The sequence below is a fragment of the Pezoporus wallicus genome, unplaced genomic scaffold, assembly GCF_028554395.1.
Source record: "Pezoporus wallicus isolate ANWC-B61680 ecotype Strahan unplaced genomic scaffold, APGP_CSIRO_Pwel_v1 contig_7068, whole genome shotgun sequence".
In the NCBI taxonomy this organism is placed as follows: domain Eukaryota; kingdom Metazoa; phylum Chordata; class Aves; order Psittaciformes; family Psittacidae; genus Pezoporus; species Pezoporus wallicus.
Window position 1 is genome coordinate 819162 of NW_026635623.1, and position 25739 is coordinate 844900.

Here is a 25739-nt window from a genome sequence, read left to right on the forward strand (position 1 = left end):
GTTTAGAAAGGTTGATGTGTGCTTACAATGTGAAGAAGCTGCACTGTCTGTATTATTCCCAGCTCAACAAAAATGCTGTCATAAACCCATCCATCAAAGAGTGAACAGCAAAACCAAGTCAAAGTCTGCTCCTTCTTTTAACCTCCAGTAGCCCAAACTCTGCATGATGCTGTTCCCATTTTCAACTGAATTAATGGGGAGTTAATGCTCATTATCTCACATGGCTGGCCCTGGTTAAGGATTGTTTTACTTGCAAATACTCAGAATAAGGATTAGTCTTTCTTTGTGCCGTAGGTAGCAGTTAGTACTATTTAAAATGTTATTTTAAATTTCTTTTTAATTCATTTTAAATGCCTTTTTCTGTTGTTTCTGTTATCTATTCCTTCATTGTTATTTTGTGCATGAGCATTTCCAGAAATAGTAATTCACATATAAACTATAGAAAAGAAGTACTAAAATTAATGATGAAATCTGCAAAATTGCCAAAACCACTAGGAGTTTTAGCAGAAGTCTTATGAAGAAAATACAGTTTTTCTAGGTTGGGGGTTGTGTTTCTTTTAAAATCTGTAACAGCCTTGTATTGAGATCAACCAAATACTTGTTGGTAAAGGTTGAGTTGTAAGATGATGATATCCTATCTAATAACAACTGCAACCTGAAGTGTAGAAGACATCTTAGTTTCAGGTTATGATATTCTTAGTCTCTGGAATGTTTAGAAAAGCTGCACAGATGCTTGTATGTGTATGCACACACAGATGCTATGATCGTGTATGCACTGCTTACATGACCTCACGCAAGCTATCAGAATTTAAACTGGCAGTCTGTAGACCGAATTTCTGCAATATGTGGCTCATTTACCATATGGTTAAATATTTAGCTGCCTGCATTTCAGCTATCTTGTTACCTTTGCTCATCACTGGGCTACAAGACAGACTGTACATTTTTATGTATTCTTTTTGCATATGGTATTTAAGTGTGTGTTCTTTAATAAGGGAAGGTTTTCCACTTTTTGAAGGTAGGTGACAGTGTGGAGGTTGGGGGTTTTATTGCTAAAACTTTTGTTCTGGCAGTCTTATTTCACAGTGCAAACAACTTTAGAGAACACTGACAGATGACTTATTCATTGATGAAGGTACTTATGCACCTTAAGTTTAGCACTTCTTAAATCAAAATATGGGAGCTGCTATGCTTATATAGACACTTTCTTGTGCAGTTTGAAGACACCTGACACTGTTCTGACTCTACAGTTTGCAGAGAGCTGGATGGGGTACTCTGGCCCTGGTTATGGCATCCTGAGCTTGGTTGTCTCAGAAAAATACATTTGGTGCCTGGACTACAGAGGCAGCCTGTACTGCAGCGCACTGCCTGCCGCAGGGCTGCGGTGGCAGAAATTCGAGGAGGGGGTACAGCAAGTGGCAGTTTCCCCTTCAGGTTGGTTGGCTTTCTCTTCTCTGTGACCCATAAATACAAAACTTGCACATGCTTGTGCATTTCTGTTTCTTTCTTATCTTTTTATAAATAATGGGTATTATTTATTAGGTGAAACTGGTTATTTTTCTGAGATTACTGATACGGTTCAGTGCATGCATAATTTCCACATGGGCAGTTTATTATTATCTTAATACAGTATTTCCAAAACCTGCGTTGTATGAGGCTTGTTTCATGTAAAAGTAGTGTTGTGGGTTTTGTTGTTTTTTTTTTTTGTTGTTGTTTGTTGTTTTGAAGTCATACTGGGTGATATGACTGCATCTTCACTACTTCTGTGTACCATAGTGCTATGTTCTGTTTTAAAGTGGCTTTCTTTCTAGCAGGTTCACGTTGCATTTTGGAAAGTTTTCAACATTTGTGTGCCTGATTAAGATGAACTTCAAAAGTAGCAGTTCAGTGGTAGCAGAGGTGAACAAAGATGTCTTTGTCTATATAAAGCTTGGGTTTTGCTACAGAGTTGCTTATGATTCCCAAATCTAAAATTCCTTTAAATGTAGAGTTGGTTTTGTGCATGGGTTTGTTTGTTGATTTTCGTGGTTATTTTTTTTAATACTAAAGAAAGAAACTTAATTTTTTGTGTATTTGCATATGAGCTTGTTCCGGATGGTTGGGAATAAGGATTATGTTGGATTAAAATTAAATGGGTTTTGGTTATAAACTTGCATCATTTTTGGCCTTCCAGATTGTTCCAGGACTGGTGTGAAAATACAAGTTTCTCAGACATTTTCCTTACTTAGTCTCCTGCCTTGGCACTACTTTTCTTCCCCTGTCATCTCTAAAAGCATATGTCAATATTCCCTTCTCTCTGTAGGGGAAGATTTGCTGTCTGTTTCAAGAAGAAAGATGTCCTATTTGACCTTTATATGCTTAAAAAAATTTAAGAGTAGCTGTACTAGGTGAGATCATAGTTTCATCCAGCTCAGTATCTCGTCTTTAACAGTGGTCAAAGCCAGATACCTGCAGAAAAGTAGAAGAAATGGTCTAACATCTATGACATTTGGCCTTGGTGGTTTCAGATTGAAATTACTGGCAGTTGAGAGATTGCTGGCAAAAGGTTGTTTCTCTCTTTTTTTTATCCCTCAGTTTGAGGTACTCACCCGTTTTTTAGTTGAAACTATGGCAATTTCTAGCATCCATGTTTAATTGTGGGTGTATTAACCCAAGAACATGTTAACCACAAACACTAAAATGCGATCAAATGTTACTTTGTGGAATTATAAAAGGGAAGTTCATACGACAACGTGCTGCTCAGGTACGAACTGACATGGACACCAGGCAGCAGTTAAGTTTGTAATTCCATTTGGTTTTCTTTTTCTGAGCTATCCTTGCTAATTCGTGTGAGGGAAAAAGTTCTCAGGGTGGATTTGTACAGTTGCATTTCTTAGTTTTCTTTGCTTGTGATGTGCTACGTAACAAGAACGTAATACCACTCCCACTTCAGTGTGAGACAGTTACGATTTACTACTAGTATTTGTAAAAGGTGAAAGTACTATAATTAACCCCTTTACCTTTGTCTGCTGAGGGTGTACCAAACTAATACAGAAGCAAAATATAGTAGGCTTATTTGGCCCTTGTATGGAACTTGTTCTGTTAGTTTTCAGTGTTAGTTTTAAGGAGAAGTGACTTGCATTTGAACATTTAAAAAATCACACATGCTGTAATGGTAAATGTTCCTAGAAAAGCTGGCCACTGTTCTGATCTTGCGGTAGAAAAAAACCACAAAACTGTATTTTTAGCTCTTGCCTTTTTCGTTTAAATGCTACTAGTTTGTCTTTCCCCTCATTAGTTTAGGTGGAGGTAGAACAAGTGGCTGTCTGTTACAGTAATTGCCAAGTGATACTATGTTCTCTCTTAACTCCTCATACAGGGGCTCTTCTCTGGAAGATTGAGCAGAAGACTAACAAAGCATTTGCTTGTGGAAAAGTAACTATAAAAGGAAAACGCCATTGGTATGAGGCCCTACCCCAAGCTGTGTTTGTAGCTTTAAGTGATGACACTGCCTGGATTATCAGAACAAATGGAGATCTGTATTTGCAAACAGGTACTTGAATTAATTGCAGGCACTTTGAATTTTTCCAAGCTAAGATTAATAGAATTCAAGTCTGTGGAATGATCACAACTTGTTTTAATCTTTTATCCACAGCCATGACACAGAGAAACCTTTTTATCTTGAGAAATGGTTGAAAGCAGTTCTGAGATTCTGTGTAATCAGGAGACTGGAAAAGCCAGTTCATGGCCACTCTGGGGTTTTTTTGTGCGGTGTAGAGTACATACAAGATAGAGAATTTATGACATGGAAAGGTCTTGTGATTTAACCCCAGCTGGCAACCCCAGCTCTCTTACTCACTCTCCCATTGGCGGGGTGGGGAGGAGAATCGGAAAAAGGTAAAACCCATGGGTTGAGATAAGAACAGTTTAATAACTGAAATAAAGTAAAATATAACAATAATAAGTAATGAAAAAAGAGGTAACAAAAAGAGAAGGAGAGGAATAACACCCAAGAAAGACTCATGATGCACAATACAGTTACTCACCACCTGCTGACCAATGCCCAGCCTGTCCCTGAGCAGCAATCAGTGTCTCCCAGCCACTCCCCCACCCATTTCTATACTGACTGTGCTCTTCAGAAGAAATTAAGGTGAGGGGGGCAAAAGTAAAGGAAAGTAGAGGCTGTATGTTTTGAAAAGGACAGATCTGTTGGAGGTAAGGATTACCACTTGATAATAAAAGGAAGGTATGCTGAGACAGAAGATCATGAAGTGCTTTAAAAGTATAGGCGAGTGATACGTATTTTATGTGACAGAGAAAGCAAAGCCAGTGGAGGAATGGAATGGGCTGTGGAGCAGCAATCTTTACAGATGCGTCCTCATGGGATGTGAATGGGACAAGAATCAAAAAAGGTATACTGCAGTGGCAACTTTGAACTCATAGCCTTAGTTTTATCTGCTCAGTGACTAGAAGAGGATGCAAAGAAGGTGTTATGCAAACAATAGTCAGGGTAAATACAAGGAGCTAGGATGAAGAAATGAGCTTCAGGTTTTATGGTTAAGGGAGAAGAGTATCAAGGACTCTTGGGCATGCAGGCTTTGCAGAGAGCTGAGTTGGTAAGGAAAAATTACAAATCACAGTATCACACAGTATCACAGTATGCTAGAGATTGGAAGGGACCTCGAAAGATCATCTAGTCCAATCCCCCTTGCCGGAGCAGGAACACCTAGATAATGTTACACAGGAATGTGTCCAGGCGGGTTTTGAATGTCTTCAGGGAAGGAGACTCCACAACCTCCCTGGGCAGCCTGTTCCAGTGTTCCGTCACTCTCACTGAGAAGAAGTTTATTCTCAAGTTTAAGTGGAACCTCTTGTGTTCCAGTTTGTACCCATTATCCCTTGTCCTATCATTGTTTGCCACTGAGTAGAGCCTGGCTCCATCCTCATGACACTTCCCCTTTATATATTTATATACACTAATAAGGTCACCCCTCAGTCTCCTCTTCTCCAAACTATAGAGACCCAGCTCCCTCAGTCTTTCCTCATAAGGGAGATGCTCCACTCCCTTAATCATCTTAGTTGCCCTGCGCTGGACTCTCTCCAGCAGGTCCCTGTCCTTCTTGAACTGATGGGCCCAGAACTGAACACAATATTCCAGATGGGGTCTCACCAGGGCAGAGTAGAGGGGAAGGAGGACCTCTCTCGACCTACTAACCACCCCCCTTCTAATACACCCCAGGATGCCATTGGCCTTCTTGGCCACAAGGGCACAGTGTTGGCTCATGGTCATCCTGTCGTCCACTAGGACCCCCAGGTCCCTCTCCCCTACAGTGCTCTCTAAAAGGTCGTTTCCCAACCTATACTGGAACCTGGGGTTGTTCCTGCCCAGATGCAGGACTCTACACTTTCCCTTGTTATAGTTCATCAAGTTATTCCCTGCCCAACTCTCCAGCCTGTCCAGGTCTCGCTGGATGGCAGCACAGTTTTCTGGCGTGTCAGCCACTCCTCCCAGCTTAGTGTCATCAGCAAACTTGCTGATAGTACACTCAATTCCCTCATCTAAATCGTTGATGAATATATTAAATAATATGGCCCCTGACCCTTGAGTCACTCCACTAGATACAGGCCTCCAACTAGACTCTGCCCCATAGACTACAACTCTCTAGCTTCTCTCCTTCAGCCAGTTCACAGTCCACCTCACTACCTGATCATCCAGACCACACTTCCTCAATTTAGCTGTGAGGATGCTGTGGGAGACTGTGTCAAATGCGTTGTTGAAATCAAGGTAGACCACATCCACTGCTCTGCCATCATCCATCCACCGTGTTATTTCCTCATAAAAGGCTTAAGAGATTGGTCAAGCATGATTTCCCCTTGGTGAAGCCATGTTGACTGCCCCTCATAACCCTCTTATCCTTGATATGCCTTAAGATGGTACCAAGGATAAGGTGTTCCATCACTTTCCCAGGGATAGAGGTGAGGCTGACCAGTCTATAGTTACCCGGGTCCTCCTTCTTGCCCTTTTTGAAGACTGGAGTGACATTTGCTTTCCTCCAGTCCTCAGGCACCTCTCCCGTTTCCCAAGACTTGGCAAAGATGATGGAGAGCGGTCTAGCAATGACTTCCACCAGTTCCCTCAGCACCCGCGGGTGCATCCCATCTGGACCCATGGATTTATGGATGTCCAGATTGCTCAACTGGTCTCTAACCCATTCCTCATCGACTAAGGCAAACCACTCCGTTGACCTGACTTCATCTAAGGTCTCAGGGGTACAGGGCTCTTCAGGACTGCCTGCAGCAGAGTAGACAGAGACAAAGAAGGCATTCAGTAACTGCCATCTCTGTATCTTCTGTCACCAGGGCACCCATCCTGTTCATCAGTGGGCCTACACTGCCTCTGGTGTTAGTTTTATCTGCCATGTATATGAAAAAGCTCTTTTTGCTGTCCTTGACCCTTCTTGCCAGGTTTAATTCTAAGGAGGCCTTAGTCATCCTAGCTGCCTTCCTACATCCTCTAGCAGCAGCCTTATATTCCTCCCAAGTGGCCAGCCCCTCCTTCCATGACCTGTAAACTCTCCTCTTCCACTTGAGCATACCCAGCAATTCCCTATTTAGCCACGCAGCTCTCCTGGCCCTCTTCCTTGACTTCCTACGTGTCGGGATGCTCTGATCTTGAGCTCGGAAAAAGCAATCCTTGAATGCCAACCAACTGTCTTGGGCCCCTTTACCTTCAAGCAGCCTTGCCCGTGGGATTTCCCCTAGCAATTGCTTGAAAAGGCCAAAGTTTGCCCTGCTAAAGTCCAGGGTTGCAATTCTACTTGCTATTCTACTAGTCCTATCACACAAGATCCTGAACTCCACCATCTCGTGGTCGCTGCAACCAAGGCAGCCCTCAACCCTTACTGCTTCGACCAGACCCTCCTTGTTAGTGAGGATGAGGTCCAGCAGCGCTCCTCTCCTGGTTGGCTCATCCACCATTTGCAGGAGGAAGTTATCATCCATACACTGGAGGAACCTCCTGGACTGTGGCTGGGTTGCTGAGTGGTCCTTCCAGCAAACATCAGGGAAGTTAAAATCCCCCACGACCACCACGGCCTGTGGCTGTGAGGCCGCTCTCAGCTGCCTGTAGAAGGCCTCGTCAACTTCCTCACCCTGATCTGGTGGTCTGTAACAGACACCCACAGCAGTATCTCCCCTGCCAGCCTGCCCCTTAATTCTCACAAATAACATGATAAAGGAAGTACTGGAGAAGTAAGAGGAGGACTGGCCAAGAGGGAAACATTAAGACACACTAAAGCAGGACATTTCAGAGTGGCTATCAAAATTCTTACTTATTTTCCATTTAATTCTAGTACTTTCCTAATGTCTCTTGTGGATTTAATTGCTGTAGCAGGCATTCTTCTTCAAGACATTCTTCTTGAATAAGACCTGTTTAAATGGACAGCATCTTTTCAAAGATAGTCTTATTTTAATTGAGTGTAATAGTTACAGAGAAATCAAGGGACCTGCCCAAGGTCATATGCATAGTGGCAACAAGCATGGATAGTGGTGATAAGGAGTGAACTTTTGATGGCAGTCACACAAGGCTCTGTGGAGATTTGAGTCATAAATTTTTTGCCTGTGAGAGATTGGTGTGATTACATCTGGTTACACTCTGGTCTTTGAAGGGTACTAAAATTGTCTTCAATGCCAAAAAATTCTCGGTTTATCTTTGTTGTTAATGTGTTGCAACCAGTGCTGGTTGTTTCTCTAGGATCTTTTTGTTCCCTCCACTGTCCTGTCTAACTTCCATAACAGAAGTGTGTGCTCAGAGGTTAGGAAATGAGCGTTCTTCTTGTTATTTTGGAGTGTCAGACAGATGAGTCTGTTCATACTTGCTTTGGCAGCAGGAGAAGATTAAGCAAAGGCTATATGTGTCTTGAGGTGTTTCACATACAGCTGTGTAAATCAAGCTGCAGTATAATTGTGAAGATCTGTCACTCTAGATTATATGTATAAATGCGTGCAACCTACCTGTGAATCTGCCAGAACCTGTCTCCTTTCAGTACTACACACTATCATTGCATGCTCTTTTGTAATTGCTCTGCTGCCACTATTCAGATCAGGTTGCTTCTATCTCTAGCATGTTCTGGGTGAAAGTTCTTCCGTTACTGCCTTTTCCTTTGGTGTTTCTGTCAAGGTTAATACAGGCTTTATAAATGGAGATTCTTGATACTAACACTAGGGGGAGAAAAGGAACAGAAATTACAAGACTTGTGTTCCCTGCAGGATGTTGAAGGACAGTGTTATAGTTCTTAAAATATAAATTCAGCTATATTAGAGGAAGTGATTAATAGTTTATATAAAGAACAGTCAATCATGAAGAGAGTGATCAAATGAAAAAATTTAGCATGTCAGGGATATTCCTTCTCCTTATTTTCTTTGGTTGGGTAGCTTTCTCTCTTTTAGTTGCAAAAAAGCCGAAGTTTGTAAAGCAGTCCTCATTTTTTAATTTCTAGGCCTGAGTGTGGATCGTCCTTGTGCCCGAGCAGTAAAGGTTGACTGCCCTTGTCCACTGTCGCAGGTTACATCCAGAAATAATGTTGTGTGGGCACTGAGTGAGCAGCGGGCCCTGCTGTACCGGGAGGGAGTACGCAGCTTTTGTCCTGAAGGAGAACAATGGAAGAGTGATATTGTCAGGTAATGACACTGTGGTGGAACAGCATCATAAGCAGGATGACACAAAAATTATTTTCAATCCTGGAACTCCTTGATGTTTGAAAAAGTGAAACCTGAACTCATATGTACACATACCATGTGTATGTTGATGACTGGCTGCTATATAATGAAAGATGGTCTAGTTCCTACCTCCATTCCATGGGCAGGGCCCCCATCCAACCTGGCCTTGAACACTTCCAGGGATGGGAATGTCTATCAGTATGACTTTTTTTATCAAATACTGCTTCTTTAATCTGTGCCATAATGGCTTTAATGAGCTCTTCAGATATGCAAGTGAATTTTTTCTGAGATTAAATCTCACCATTTCCTTGGTCATCCACACAGCTAGGGATAGGCACTTCCTAGTCACAGATTTATATAAACATTCTGGGCAATCGGTATTTAGCTTTGTACTGTACTAACGCAGTAGTTAGTTGATGGTAAAGTTAAAAGCACTGAGTCTTTACTGCTGAGAGAACCTAGAATACAGTCTCTCTTATAGCATCAGCCTGAAACAAATACAAGAAGAAATTCCAGTTCTTGTTGTCATATGATTTTATCTTCTACTAATATCCTGTTGGGAAGCTTTAACTTGTAGAACCTCCCAGCCTGATATTTAGCCCTTGAAAAAGGCCTTGTTCAAATCTGGAATTTACATGTACTTCAGTTAGTTTATTTAAAGAAAATATCTGCTTAACCTACACCTTAGGTACAGTTAATGTTCTTGGGCTTTGTATTAAAATTGCCCAAAGCAATCTGTCATTGTTCTTAAATTGTTGAGAAAGGTTCTCTGAAAGAAATAGCATTGTTGGCAACCTTCTAATTCTCTTGATCCTGTTGACTTTCCAAGCTTCAAAACTGTTTACTTATCCAGGAAACTTACATTCCTAAATTCGACATTTATCTCTGCCATATAATTGAGTTTTCTATTTATGGTCCCTGAACTGCTGATATTGTTCTCAGAATAGGTCAAGAAAGTTGGAGGAGATACAGTTATGAAATTACTTTATCAAAAACTTCAAGAACACAACTTTTTATTTCTTATTTACTAAACACAGTTTTTGTTTAGTTACATTGTTATGTATCCAAGTTTCAAATCTGAAGTCATTTTTTGAAGGACTCTTGTTGAATTGTTTTTACTTCTGCAAACTCATAAAATTTGAATTACTGAATAACTGTGAAAATTTGAACGCAAATGTGGTTTTGAGCTTGGGCACACTGAGTTCAATCATTTTGAACTGCTGTTAGCGTTGTAGCAGCTTCCTCAAAATACTGTAAGCATAAATTTGAAGTAAGGTTTTTAATTTTTTGCCTGTTTGCATTTCCAGTGAAATGCAAGCTTTGGAACCAGTGTGCATAACGCTTGGAGATCAGCAGACATTATGGGCTTTGGATATCCATGGAAATCTGTGGTTCAGAACTGGTATAGTTTCAAAGAAACCACAAGGAGATGATAACCATTGGTGGCAAGTAGGCATTTTTTTGTTTTGTTCTCAGTTTAGTCTTTCACCTTGGGTTTATTATTTGCATTGTTTTCCCATGAGAGTCTAAGATAAAATTCAATTAATTGTTTGGTCTATTATAGCACTCTTTATTCAAGATATTAAACTTGCAGTGTGGCCATGGCTGAAATCGTTTTTCACCTTTGCTGTAAAAAAGTGTGGGGAAAAAAATTTCATGGTCATCCCAAACAGCATCACAGCCATCTTCAAGAACACAAGAAATGCTCTATCAGGTCATATCAATGGTGCATGTAGCTTGGTATCTTAACAATGGCAATAGGATGTGCTGTTTAGGCAGAGCATTCTGTTTAGGCAGAGCATTCAAGTCTGGCTGCTGAATGCAGTCTTTTGTCTTTAGTAGAATCATAGAATAGTTAGGGTTGGAAAGGACCTTAAGATCATCTAGTTCCAGCCCCCCTGCCATGGGCAGGGACACCTTACACTAAATCATGTCACCCAAGGCTCTGTCCAACCTGGCCTTGAACATCGCAAGGGATGGAGCATTCACAACTTCCCTGGGCAACCCATTCCAATGCCTCATCACCCTTACAGTAAAGAACTTCGTCCTTATATCCAATCTAGTATCAGCCTTTTGTTTAACTAGATGAAATATGTAGTAAGTAACCTTGCAAAAAAACACATCTTTCCATTCAGGTGAGGTTTCTTTGAACCATTTGGGGCTGCTTGCTTCAGTTGCAGATTGTGTGAGTAAAACCAGTTCAGTTAAAGCAAGTACTTCCTGGTGTTGATTTAGAATTCCTGACTCTATTCCCCACCTTTTTTATTTTCCCAAGAGATAAGGGTGAAGAAGAAGGGCGTAGAAAAAGTTGCACATCTAAGTTAGAAGAATTTCAGTTGATGTGCATATATAACTCTTCTTACGTTTGGGCATCATGAATAGCTTGGCTTTGAGGTCATTGGCAAACTGCTCTCCTTTTTGTGCTCTTCAGCACTTCTTTCCTTTCAAGGAGTATCACAGAGTGTTGCCAGTCTAGTTGTCCATGACAGAACTTTGGCAGTTGCTTATTTAGACCTGCTTCTGCCTTATGACTTAAAATGCTCATGAGGTTGTTGTAAAGGAGTATTACATACAAGTTTTTCTGATCTTTAAATTACTGCACTAAGCACATTTCTCTCTTCCTTTGGGAAACTGAAAATTCACCTTAGTTTGAAGATTTCAGTATGTTTTTAGGAAGAGAGTGTAAGATGTCATCCTGAAACAAAGGGCTTTCTTGAAATGCAGAATTTAAAGTGGATTGTTGGGTATAGGAGGGAGTTGCAAGATGATGTTTAATAGTGGTTCTGGTTTATTATGAAGACACACACAGAAGAAAAAGCTTCTGATGAAAGATTCTGCAGTTCATCCAAAAGCTTAATTAATCATCAAAACCACATTTTATTTTTTGTTTCTTTTTCTTTTCCTCCAGGTAAGCATCACCGATTATGTGGTGTTTGACCAGTACAGCCTGTTCCAGACCATAATCCAGGCAACTCAAACAATGGCAACAGCAGCTCAGGCACCTGTAGAGAAGGTGGCTGATAAACTTCGAATGGCATTTTGGTCACAGCAGCTTCAGTGTCAACCCAGCCTCCTTGGGGTTAATGGCAGTGGAGTCTGGATCTCTTCTGGCAAAAATGAATTCCATGTGGCAAAGGGAAACTTAATAGGTTGGTGTACTTTTACGTCTAGTATTTTTAAGTTGAGAAAAACAGATCGGGGAGAATAACCAACTACAGTTCTGTCACCACAAAAATTATCGAAGGCGGGTCATGGCAGCTATAACAAACAATTCCATGTTTAAAAATTAACTTAAATGATTCTTTAGCATATAGTCTTAAATATTTTCCATTAAAAGGAAATATTTTTAGTGGAAAAATCATTCTTCACAAGTGAACCATGCACAAGTTACTACTTTTAGTACCTACCCTTGCCTCTTTTCTGAGCTGAGAAGGCAATTTTAAGCTATTGTACCTGTTATATCTAGCACAATGGCATCTGGTTCATGACCAATGTGACTATGTAAAACAGTAGTGTTACAGTTTTACAGTGATAATAGAGGAACTGTTTATTTTTCGTGGTATATTTCTCAGAATAGAATCTTGATTTAGTACATTTCTTTTATCAAGTAAAAACCAAGAACAGACCTAGAACGTTGCCTGTTTAACCTTGTCACTAAATTGGGAAGACCATCAAACTTCTTCCTTATCCTTCTTTCTGCATTCCCAGTTTTCTGTGTTTTTGTGTTTAAATGTATATATATGTGTATGTATACATATACACAAGGAGGAAAAAAGGTCAAGAGGAGCTTTCCTTCTCCCCTCCAACAGTGTCTTAAAAGATTTGCATAGAAAATCTTGTCTAGATGATATTTAATAATTGACTGCAATGGAATTTCTTTTCAATGGTAACTATTGAAATAGTAACTAATTTTAATAGAAAGTTGAGTTACATATTAATACCATTCTGTTATTTCTTTCAAGGCACTTACTGGAATAATATTGTGCCTCGTGGCACTGCTTCTGCCACAAAATGGATTTTTGTGTTGGCTTCTACAGCTTCATCTAAAGAAGGTTAGTGAGTAAGCAGTCCATATATGTAATACCTGCACTTGATGTTTAAATAGAGTAAGTTGATGATAAGTATCTTGAATTACTTCAGAGTTTGGATGCCTTTTCCTTCTGCAGGGATTTAATATATTTGAAGTAAGGTGGAAATAAATCTGTAAAACTACTAGCGGTAAAAACTACTAGCGGTAAAAAAAAAAAAAAAACAAACGCATATTGTTCACTTGGACATCTTTGGTGTGGAGTGGCATTCAGCAGAGAAATGGGTTGTCCTTTAGGAGCAGTAACTTCCTAAATTGCTGGAGCATGTTTTGCTGGAATGCCTATGCTAACCAAGTACTTCTCCTGTCAGTGCACTTATTGCGGAAAAATGGCACATTTTCCTGCAAAAATGTGACCACACTAGGTAATTCAACTACTAGTTACAATAGTTAGCAGCTGCATTATCTAAGTACACTGGCTTTATTGGCAAAAATATGTGATTTAGAGCTGAAAAAGAATGCTGGTTTTCAAAGGCAGTTATCAAGGGATAAAGGGAAGAGATGGTGCACTGTTGTGTGTCTTCTTTCTGTTAAGTTCTTTGAATGAGGTGTTTCTTCAAATGAGATCACTTACTACTTATTTGATTTGAGAAAAGGAGTATTTAAGTACCAAAATAAGGGCTTAGAATGTGTATTTGTGCTGCAGAATCTTAGCCTGTGAACAGAGCCGTAAGTAGTAGATGTGTAAGCTGTCTTAGGGTGCATTAGGAATTATTTTAATAACAAGAATGTCCTTTCCATAGGGAGCTTTCTGTGGCTGTGCCAAAGCAACAAGGATCTGTTTTGTGTCAATGATCAGAATCCTCAGTTTCATCCTTCTACGGTGCAGCTACCGCCAGAGGCTGAAATGGTGCACTACTCTGCCTGCCAGGATGCCATTTGGGGTTTGGATAGTCTTGGGCAGGTATTTATCAGAACACTTTCATCCAGCTGTCCAACAGGGATGCACTGGACAAAACTGGATCTCTCTCAACTAGGTATGACATTTTTATTGAGTAGACTTTCAACTTTCTTAGTTGACAGCCAATATTTTCCTTCAGAGTATCTTTTGGTTGCTGATACAGAATATTACCTTTACTGGACTAAATGCGGTATAAGCTGTTTTACAGATTCCTGTAAGTGCATATTATCAAAGTTGGCAATTTTCCAGTCCAGATTATAGTTTGGAACCGAGTTTTGGTATAGTCCCTTCACAGATGCCGGTCCTGGTACCTTTTTAGCTCTTGCGTGCGGGAGATGGAGACTTTCTTTGGCATGGCAATTTTGAGATGGATCTGCGGTATCCATGAGAAGTTGAACAAGGTCTTTGTTGCACTGCTAGTATTGTATACAACTGTAGTTGTTGTATACAATGTAGAGAGGATTGGAGCATTCGGTGGTCAATGCATCCAGGGCAGTAATGGGCAGCCTTAGAGTAATGGGCCTCACACCAGGGGGCTGTAAAGCATCAGAAACAGCTATGGCTTTCAGTGTTTCATTTAGCCTTTTGCTGGAGACAACATGTTTACTGTTTACAGGATACTTTATATATGTATGTGTCTTCTTACAGTTTGTCAGTCTGAGGTACCTTGGCCTGACAGAGTGCTGTGCAGGTGTACCTGTAGATTTAAATTAGCCTAGTCCTTTCCAACCTGAACTATTCTGATTCTAGTTCTTGTGCTACAGAGTAACCATAATTGTGTGGTCCTGGGCAGTTGCATATGCAAGGCCCTGAATTTTGTGGTTAAATGCATTCTTAAGAGTGATCAAAGTTTCAGTAAGATCCTGTCAAGGAAAAATTATGCTCAAAGTGTTGCATTACCCGTGAGTGATGCAGCGGGTAACACATGTGTTCAGGTTTATACCTATCTGTTGATTCAGCATAATGAGTGTGCTGCTGGTTAACTGCCCTTTTCATTTGGTTAGAATCATAGAATAGTTAGGGTTGGAAAAGACCATATGGGAGGTGCTCCCATCCCCTGATCATCCTTGTGGCCCTCCTCTGGACTTGTTCCAACAGTTCCATGTCCTTTTTATGTTGAGGACACAAGAACTGTACACAACACTCCAAGTGAGATCTCATGAGAGCAGAGTAGAGGGGCAGGATCACCTCCCTCGGCCTGCTGGTCACACTCCTTTTGGTGCAGGCCAGGATACAGTTGGCTTTCTGGGCTGCAAGTGCACACTGTGGCTCATGTTCAGTTTCTCATCAACCAACACCCCCAAGTCCTTCTCTGCAGGGCTGCTCTGAATCTCTTCTCTGCCCAACCTGTAGCTGTGCCTGGGATTGCTCCAACCCAGATGTAGGACCTTGCACTCGTCATGGCTAAACTTCATAAGGTTGGCATCAGCCCACCTCACAAGTGTCTCCAGGTCCCTCTGGATGGCATTTCTTCCCTCCAGCGTTAGCAACCAAACCACACAGCTTGGTGTCATCGGCAAACTTGCTGAGGGCGCACTCAATCCCACTGTCCCTGTCACCAGCAAAGATGTTGAACAAGACTGGTTCCAACACCGATCCCTGAGGGACACCACTCGTTACTGGTCTCCAGCTGGACATTGATCCATTGACCACAACTCTTTGCGTGCGGCTGTCCAGCCAGTTCTTTATCCACTGAGTGGTCCACCTATCAAATTGATGCCTCTCCAATTTAGAGACCAGGATGTCGTGTGGGACAGTGTCGAACTCTTTGCACAAGTCCAGGTAGATGACACCAACTGCTCTACCCCTGTCCATCACTTCCGTAGCCCCATCACAGAAGGCCACCAAGTTGGTCAGGCAGGATTTCCCCTTAGTGAAGCCATGCTGGCTGTCACCAAGCACCTTGTTGTTTTTCATGTGCCTTAGCATGCCTTCCAGGAGAATCTGCTCCGAGATTTTGCCAGGGACAGAGTGGAGACTCTGGTCTGTAATTGCCTGTGTAATCAGTTTTCCCCTTCTTGAAAATGGGGGCTATATTTCCCTTTTTCCAGTCATTAGGAACTTCACCTGGCTGCCATGATTTCTCAAATATGATGGCCAGTGGCTTAGCAACTTTATTTGCCAGCTCCTTCAGGAGGCGCAGATGAGTTTCATCAGGTTCCATGGACTTGTGGACATTCAGGTTCTTAAGATGGTCTCGAACTAGGTCCTCACCTACGTGTAAGGCTAATGCTGTTGACCATGTTTTGATCATAAAAATCTCCTCCCAGTTTGGCTGTGGAGTAATCAGACTGACAGCTTCATCAATATTCCAAGTAGATTTATTTCTTTGATAGTAAGACTGTTAAAACATTTTTCATGTTAACCTTCATTCCTGTTTCAAATGAAGATAAAAGAAATATAGACTATGCAGCATTCTTGTACCATTTTTAAAATAATTCAACTGTTTTGCAGCTTTTCCATTTTTTGAATGACAATGTTTGTGTCTGGTCTGAAAACAGACAAGCAATTTTAACATCAGGGTTAGGGAAAGGCAGACACAGCTGGCAGACTTTAAGCCCTATGTACAGTCTTAGTGAGCAGTTAGTAATGAATACATCATGGAAATAATTTGTTTGCCAGTTACACACCATGTTTTCCAGACCTGATGAATTGGTTCCAAATCGCTAAATGTACCATAGTTTAGGCACTGCTTGACACCTTTTACCTTCACTGACCTACAGGATAGGTTTGTCCACACTCTCCTTCTCATGTTGCATAGTGCAGTTTGAAACTTTTCTCATGGTGCCATTACTTTCCAGCAATTTAGATAATAACTTTTCAACTGAAATAGTAAATAATTTCTTGCTATTGTCTGAAAATCTCAAAGCATCATAAAGGGAATCAGTGTAATTGGCACTAGCTGTAATATCTGTCGTGTGAACTTGAGCAGTTCAGAAAGTTCAACCTTTATGTTCAGCTGTTCCTGTTAGCTTTGTGGCACATGGTGGTGGTATTGCAAAAATTTGGGGTGAAGAAATTCTTCAAACACCCAGTTTTTACCTGTCACTCTGTGTTAACATTTAAGTGTGAAAATGTTTTAGCCAGTTTTCCTCTGATTAAATGCAGATGGTAGATCACTGCATATCCAGGGTTATAAGAGCTTTTATTTGCACTAATTGGGGCTGAAGAAATTGGAGAACTATCGTTATTCTTCAAGTGTATATTTAAGTTTACTCCAGAAACATTAGGTAGGGGGAGACACAAGTTGCTGTAAAATGCCATTGAGAATTCTGTATGGAAGTGATGTCGTTACCAGCATTAATGTTGAAATATGAATGTTATGTCGGTAGTATCTTCCTCTTGCCTTTATGTACTGGGAGTAGTATGGAGTAAATTATTTTTATTATAGTTCCACTATCACTATCAAGGTTTCTAAACACAATAGAATGACCTTTAGGTTTCAACAATAAACAATGCCTCTGAATCATGCTACTTTCTCTAAACAGTAGGTGAATGTGGTTAGTATGACCTTCTCCTAAGCTAAAAACGGTAGGAGGAGGGAGAAACCCCAAAACATTTACATAAGGGCTGCATTTTTGAATGTCAAATTGTACTGTAGGTGTAAATAATATCAGCTATGCCAAGTAGGTGATATGTGATTCCATTTGAGTCTCTGATGCTGGTTTGAATCAGAATGTTTAACAGCAGAGACATGTGACAAAGCCATTGCTTCCAGTCATACTTTATGTTAGAAGGAATAATGAGGTTTTAGATAGGATTTTGACTTTGTAGCTGAATGTCAGGCCCCTGCCTGCAAAAGAAAGTTGTTCTAGATGTTTTTATTCCAAGCAGTAGAAAGTTTTTATATATAATTTTGTCATTTGTTTTTAATGTGAAGCTGTACAATGAAAGAACATTTTTTGGTGAGACAAATTCAAATTGATGACAAGATCTGTTTACTATTACAGAAAACCTAATGATAAAGCTGTGTAGTCCTGTTGTTCCCTGTTCTTTCTCCCAGCAAGCCTTAATGACAGAGAATACTGCCTTCTGCAGAAATAAATGCTTTAAACTTGCACTCTGTGGGTGAAAATTGTGCTCCCTTCTTTCAGGAATGCTATATCTGGTGCACTTTACAAGGAGTTGTTGCCAGATTTCACATCACTGAAGAGAGAACTGTTACCAAGGATGGGATATCCCAAGCAGCACTGGCATGTTCAATCAGCCAGCAAAGCCTATTTATAGAATCTTAAGTTTGGAGTTTGACCAGAGCATTCCTTCTGTAGTACATCTGTACTGATTGGGTCCCTCTTTCTGTAGAATGTGTTTTCCATTACTTAGCATGGTGTTGTCCTAACACTGGGAGGAAAAACAAAATCAAATGTGATGTATATAGTCACATGGCTATTTTTAAATGAATGTGGAAGAGTAGGGGTTCCAGTTGACAGCTAGCCGGCTAGCTAGTTCTTCTTAGTCCAAAACTTCAGTTATGCTTCTCTACTATCTTTGCAAACTTTTGGATATGATTTGGTATGGACAAACCAACCAACCAACCAAAAATGCAACCCACCCCAAAATTCCAGAACATACTTATTTGGCAGTGTTGTTTTCATTGTGCTGACTTACGTGCGGTTAATGCACTGCTTTTTGAGATAGCTGTAATAAGTAAGTATGCTGTTGAACATAAATCCAGTTGAGAATTGGCTCCTTTATTTACAGATGTGACACTGGTGTGTTAACACTGAAATGCATAATCCATATGCTCTGATATTTTTAAAGTGCTGGTAGCATTAGGAATGTTCTTTGCTGAATATGTTAGTAGATCAACACCTTCAGAAGTCTACAAACATGGCCAGCTACAGACAAAAGTTCATATCAGGTCATGTGAAAGTTTTCTAAGCAGTGATAACATTTGTCGTAGAATGTTTCCCTGCTTGAATTTGGTTATTTTAATAGCATATTTTTAGTGTGTTTTAGAACTTGCAGTATCCTATGACTAAACCATTTATTTTTAGATTTATAAGAGAAGTACCCCACATAGACTACCTGCTGATTCTATTCATTGTATCCGGGGGGGGGGGGGGGTATCTCTTTTAAGTTGCATTAAATTTTAATCACCTTTACATGATTGTGTTTAAAGCTAGTTTGATTTAATCAAGTCTAAATAAAAGTTCTCATTATTAGCTGAATTTGAAAGGAAAATGCCAGGTTGCTAATAGTCTCTTTGTTATTAGGTACTGTAAAGCTGATCAGCTTGACGTGTGGAAATCAGCATGTTTGGGCCTGTGACACCAGTGGTGGTGTTTATTTCCGTGTAGGAACACAACCTTTTAACCCAAGTTTGATGCTTCCTGCATGGATAATGATTGAGCCACCTATACAGGTAAAATGTTGATTACAGTTCTTCATAGCATAGTGGTGTAGCATTGTGCGTTTGAAAATTTTTTAACACTCAAAAAAACAATAGCATCAGATTTTAAATCTGTAGCTTAAAACTTTGTCCCACGTTTGAATAATTCAGGATTATAATGTACTCTGAATATACAGCCTTAGCACCATGTCATCCCAAATTGCAAATAGCTTTTTTTTTAACTCAAAAGTGGAAGGTTTTGTTTTCCTTTCTATTCTTAATGAAACTTTACTCTTCTTGTAACACTCAGCTTTATAGGCACGTAGTACAATACAGCCTTAAACTGCATATTGCGTATCTGCTGTATGCTAGCCAAAAGTCTGGCCTGGCCAACAGCACAAAGCAGAAGGTGTGGGAAGGCTCAGCTCAAGTGACGTGGCACTGAAGTGCCTGCCTACCTCCTCCTTTGTCCTCACCCATGTGAGTCTGGGGTGTTTGCCAAGGTGCTGTGCCTGGCTTTAGGGACTTTCCTTTTCATCCAGTAGTTAGTGAGTGTGTAGAACAATTACAGCTCTTCACTCTAGTTCCCTGAATGGGCAAACTTTGTAGCCTTTCTGCTTGCCAGCTGGGAGGATCACAGTGGAAAGAAACCTCTTAAATTACCCTGGGAACATCTTTTCTGAATACAGAGAGTGGACAAAATATGTTTCTCCAGCATCTGGTTCCCTTTTTAATCTTTCTTTAAACCTCAGCATTTGCTTTTGTTGCTGCTCTAATACTTTGCAAGTTAAACTATGAAATGGTAGTGATATCTGTGGTGTTGGTTGGGACTGCTGTAATAGAGCTGACCTCTGACTACTGATTTCATTCTTTGCTCCTTGGCACAAAGTCAGTTGAACTGTCTGCTGACCTAGCATAGTAGCATTGTGTGTGTTTGCATACTTGATTTACGTTTTGTAATGTTGCAGAACTTCTTTTGAACATTTTGAAATATGTGGTACTTTTGAAAGGGCATATTAAGAAATAAAAGTAAATCTGTGGCAGTGGAGTTGCAATAGTTTATTTGGTTTTTACATCATTTGCTTTTAGTTCTGCTTATCTCTCATTGGCCAATTATTAGCTCCTGTGAATCTCAGGGTGTAACAGCAAAGAAAGGCACGGAAATGAAGCTGCAGATTTGCATCCCATCAGTTAGCACAGCACTGGTTAGACTTGTTTTTCTGTACTGGGAATGTAGTCAGTCAGACCTGGAGAAATGGCAACTTGTTTTGCAGAAGAGCAGAACAGACTAGTAAATAAGTACCAATATCACTTGCAACAAAGGCTAGGTAGCACTGCTCGTTCTTTGTGTGTTGCAAGTGTGACTCTTTAATCTGTAAGAGACAAATTTTCCCTGCTAACAGGGGTAGGGCAGCAGGAAGAGGAGACTGGGATATTGGGGATGATGGCTTCCATAAGGGTAGTATTCTTAGAAAGGGGGCAAAACACATTCCAGTATGTTTTCCACTTAAAATAGGGTTTGCCAAGAGACACAGGATTGAACTTGTATAGTATCTTCTTACCAAAGATTTTCCTATCCAGGAAAGTAGCCTGAAAAGCTGTCTCTCTGCACTGATACTGTTTTCTCCGTATTAAATGCATTCTCTACTACTCCACTGAAGTAGATGAAATTACTCAATACTAAGGTGTTCACAAGAAATGGGGATTTGTTGTGGCTCATTATTTAGCAGTAACTTCCTTTTGTAGAATGTCTTTAAGTGGACAGGGTTGAAAATCAAATTATTTCCTATCAGTTTATCCAGGAAGCTGGATGATGTTGCCTTCCAAAATGATAACCTTCTGATACCCAGAACAGTGTCATTCTCTTTCATGTTATCTTGCCAAGACCTGACATGCAAATGTAATGAGTCAGTATGAAAGGGCAAAAATTCAAACATTGTTTGGAAAGATGAAAGCTTGTGGGTTACGTGTTCATTTTGAGACAATTCTAACATGTTAAAACAGTACATTAAAGTACTGAAGGAGCAGCCATTCATGCTTTTACAAAGGCTTCATGCAAAATAAGAAAATATGTGAGCTTTAAAATTATTTCCAAATGCTGGCTTAGTGTTTATATAACAAATAACACCACAATGGCTGAGAAGTGGACTATTCCATGAACAATATTTGCTTATTAGAAGCACCTTACTGCTATCTGTCCTTTAACTGACTTTGACACAGTTCATGCTGTACCACTCTATCTTCAGAGCAACAGAAATACTCTAAGAAGTATTTGTGAACGATTCAGTCATTTTCTGTTTGAAGAACAAAATCATTGATCAAAATCATTGCCTTTCACTTGCTTTAAGTACAGGAGCATTCTCAAATAATGCAATTTAAAACCAACTATGGATATTTCATTCCCTAGTAAATGTCAAAGCCAATGTGACTTGCCATATCCCAGATCTTATGACTCATGAGCATCTTGTGAGCAGCTACAGACTCTGCTTTTATGGTGTCACTTCTTGTTAAAGAAGTGCTGCAATTGCAGAGCATCCATCTTTGCAGAACTTCACAAAGATATTCAGAGGCAATAGTTCTGATGAGGTTTTACTCATGCTAAAATCTGTAACTGCAGTGTAAGTGCAGTCTTTTCTCTGTGATGCTTTATGGTTTGGGAGGTTTTTTATCTAGACTGAAGCCATTTGCATTTGCTGCTCTTCCCTTTAAGTCCCTACTGCAGTATCTCTTGACATAAAAACAAAACAAATCAAAACATTTTATGTTCTCTGCCCTCCCTCTTCTTAATTTTATCCAACGCTTCAGAAGTTGTTGATAGCATCATTACAGCATCTTGAGCAGTAGCAGTTTATGTGTAGATGTTTTCTGTGCTTTATCCATTCTGTTCTGCAGTCATAGAAGTCAAAATAATTGTGTAGCTAAGCAGTTTTTTGGAAGCTTCTTTATGGACATTGTCAAAGCTGATGAAAATTCTTTGATGAAACAATTTTAGTCCAGGAAATAGAAAGTTGTTTTCATTCTATTGTTAATATACAGGATAAAATTATTATCTGATGTAGCATGTTTCAATATACATTAAATTTAATTAAAAGAATGAGCAGGAAATATAAATATTACGTAGATACTATAAAGTATGCTCATATATGTGTGTGCACATATAGTTGTGAAGATTTAATGCTTCATATTTTTGGCCTAAATGAATAATAATTAAAAATTAAATATAAAATTACTATAGTAAATAAGACTAATTTGGATTATTATGGAGCAAAAGTTGATCAAATAAAAATGCTTGTTTGAAAAAAATTCCTTTGACATTTCAGGTTCGATTTTTGTCATTTTCTGACAAAGATGAGACAAAAGGTGATCTTGAGAAAGCTCACTTTCTACAAGAGCTGCTTAACATAAAAACTGGCCATAATAACCACCTTCTAAGGTTTACATTAAGAGATCTATCAGATAAGCAGAACTTTATATAAGAGGATTAAAGGAAACAAAGATCGGGGCAAGTATTTGTAATGAGTGACCAATCATTTATTGCATGGAAACAATCAGTCTTACTCTAAAAATAGATGAAAACATTTTATTAATTGCCATTTGCTTAATTGTTACTCTTTGCTCTTTTGTAACCAAATGTCATAAAGAAAAGGATTGAAAAAGCAATTTTGGTAAATCAAGAGGTCTGTTTGAATAGCCACATAGCTTGTCCAAGCGGTGGAGTAAAAGGAGCTTATGTTTGGCTGCTGTACAAAGCTTTCGTTGATGCTTTCTAGTTCCTAAGGTCTGAGCAGTACTGCTTCACTTAGCTTGCCATAAAATGGTCTTGTGCAGTATATGCATTTCAAGTTAGGGAAACTCTTGATTACCACTCTTTCCATAAACAACCTCGTGATTGTCTCTTTGTGTAACTTTATTACAGGTAAGAGAAGAGGGTAGAAATGCTTACTGATCTAGGAGGAGCTATTTTCTCATTATCCCTTCCCCCTTCTTTCCACCCCCCACCCCCCCAAAAAAGATAATTAAGACTGTTCATGCTTTCACTGTCATTCAGAAATTCTTAAGACTGTGAGGCAAACGGTAGTTAAAAATATCAATTACAGTTTAGGAAATGTGTCTGTAATTCTGCAAAATCAATGTACACTACATTTCATTTGTTTTCAGTACCTTCCGTTTTCTTAATCTGCATTTGGTGTAGAGAGATTGGTTGGGCCTTATGGATGAGTGGTGATTTGTTAGAAATGGTTGTCATGAGCTTTTTTTTCCTTTCCTCTCTTTAAATAAAATTCTAGAGAACACTTAATGCAAATCTGGAGACCTTCTTCCTCTGCCATCTGCCTTGCCTTTGCATTTTTCAGAGAGATTTCTGTTAAGGCCAGTTTTGTGTTAAGTGGTACTTACAGGAGGAAGCAACGAGCCCTCCTCAAGATCAGATTTTGCCATTACATCTCTTTCGGTAGGTGCCAAAATCAAAGCTGAAATGTAGGAAGGGTTTGTTTGAAATGCTCTTTAAGAACTGGGTGTTGGAGGATGATGGTACTCTGTTGAAAATGCTTCATAACTTTTACTTCAGAATCATTCATGCTATTTTTGAGCATGAAAAACTGCTCTTTCTTAATGTACATGACTGTTCTTTTCAAGTCTGATTTTTCATTAGCACAGACTAGCTTGCATTACCCAGCTGTTACACAGACATCTAAGTTGCTATGAGTTCTGCTTTAGAGTGCTAAGATGAGATGCAGAGGAAGTATCTTTTACTAGACCAGACCAATTCTGCTTAGGTTGAAGAGGTAATACGCTCATAAAACCTTCTGGTTATTTACAGACCAGGCTAGCTAGTCTGTTGTTCCACGTATCTTTGGTCATGTGAGGCCTCCTGAAGACATTAACAGGGAGAGGGTTTTCTTGGAGAACTGCATGTTCCAAGGTGATGCACATAAAAACTGTTTGGCAGTGGTAACTGTATCAAGGTGGGGCACAAATAAGTACAGGAGATCAAAGTTCCTGCAGCAGTGTATTTTATTTAGCTGATTTAAAATACCATCATGTTTAAGTTCAAATGGGTACTATTCCTCACAGGCATGCGTTTCTGAGAAATCCTAAGTTACAGAAAAGGTGCTTTAGATATTGAAAAAATGCAATTCTAGCATTTTTACTAAAGTTGCCTCACACCGCAGTTTCATTGCTCATTCAGTGCTTATTATTTCTGTTTTGTTGCTAGTTAAGAAAACTGCTGTCACTACATTGTACTGTCTGTTTCTGTTTTAGAGTTGAGCTTTCTGATAGTTGTTTTAAGGCATTGCTATCATCATGTTCAGAAAAGCGTGCGTGCAGCCTGTCCCGTTAGATACCAATTATCAGCACCAGAAGCTTCAGATCACAAAAAGTATGCAAAATGATACGCCCAGAAAACTGAGTAGACCATCATTCCATTTCCTTTTAAATATGATGTCAAGATGGTGTGTTTGCTTTTTGATGAGACTAGCTTACACTGGAAACAAAAAATGTAGGAAGGAGAACCTTCAGTTTTCATACTTTCATTTCTTCTGTACTAGAAGCAGTCTCATATCTGTACTCTTCCAATGTGCCTGTATTTTGGTTAGCTAGCACAGAATTTCATATTTAATTATTTTTGGGAGCCAATTAAGAAATATACTGAACATTAGTTGGGTAAATAAAGTAACTACAATTGAGTTTTGCGAGTTTTCCAGAATTATTCTATTTAGAAAATAAAAATGTAATAGTGAAAAAAATTCATGGATAAAGGGTATGTGTCTTGATTTAGCAAGCATGTGCTTTGATTTCCATGGAACTGTTCATGTGTTTGTAGGAAGTGCTAGCCTGAAGTATGTAATTAATAGGAATACTTGAACTGTGACTTTGAGACTTTCGTAAAAAATAATTACTTATGCTATTATAAACTAAGAGTTTGGGGGAATTTTTGTTTTGTTTCATTTTCATTAAATTCTGCATTTTCTGAATTCTGGTTAGAGCAGCTTTTATTGTTTGTTTGTTTTTTTTTGTGACTAATCTTCAGCTTGCTTGATTTTAAAGCTGTGGAGGGGCTGGATCTTGTTGACAGGTTTGTAATTAGGGGTTAGCTTTTGTGAAGTAAACTGGGGCCGCAAAGATACGTGCTAAGCTCAGAGTGTATGGTCGATAAAGAGAGCTTCAGTGAGCTAACAAATCCACACAAAGTAAGGAGACACCCTGGGAAGGCTGCTGGACTTGGAGGTCTCTCCCCATAGTGTATTACTGTCTCCCCATTTTATGGTAAGCAGATGAGTTGCCAACAGCCTCTATTTGCAGACCAGCCAAGCAATCGGCTGCCTTCCCTGGGAGCTGGGGGGCTGGCTTGTGGGGTCTCTCATGTTTGGATGGCCCATGCTGTAGATCTGTGAAATAGTTGTTTTGTAGGAAGGCCCTGTCTGCTGAACCCAAATTTAATGAGGCTAAGAATTAAGCAAGGCAGAAGGGGTTGGACTGTGTGTAACCTAGTAAAGAGTTCATCTGTCTGGGAGGCAGTGACTTCATTTCTGATATCTGACCCCTCTAGTGCTGTTGTTTTTATCCAGTAGTTTAACACATTGCATAGCCTTGTATTTGGGGCCCATGCTTTACCTGGGACAGTACTTAGCCTACAGCTTTAGCACTGGATGAGTATGACTAGATGAGTAGTAATTGTACCCTGAGACTGAAGTTAAAAACGTGGGTGTTTTAACTTACAAAAA

At 39.7% G+C, this 25739-nt stretch overlaps 1 protein-coding gene across 1 annotated transcript in view; it reads left to right on the forward strand.

The window, feature by feature from the left end:
• TECPR2 (tectonin beta-propeller repeat containing 2) overlaps positions 1-25739 on the forward strand; it is a 39723-nt gene that overhangs the window by 8548 nt on the left and 5436 nt on the right. Inside the window, exons 9-16 of the mRNA XM_057397090.1 lie at positions 1248-1431; positions 3356-3529; positions 8475-8655; positions 10002-10143; positions 11603-11843; positions 12657-12746; positions 13525-13758; positions 18899-19047. Of these exons, the coding sequence (XP_057253073.1) occupies positions 1248-1431; positions 3356-3529; positions 8475-8655; positions 10002-10143; positions 11603-11843; positions 12657-12746; positions 13525-13758; positions 18899-19047 (1395 nt within the window). The remainder of the gene's footprint in view (positions 1-1247; positions 1432-3355; positions 3530-8474; positions 8656-10001; positions 10144-11602; positions 11844-12656; positions 12747-13524; positions 13759-18898; positions 19048-25739) is intronic.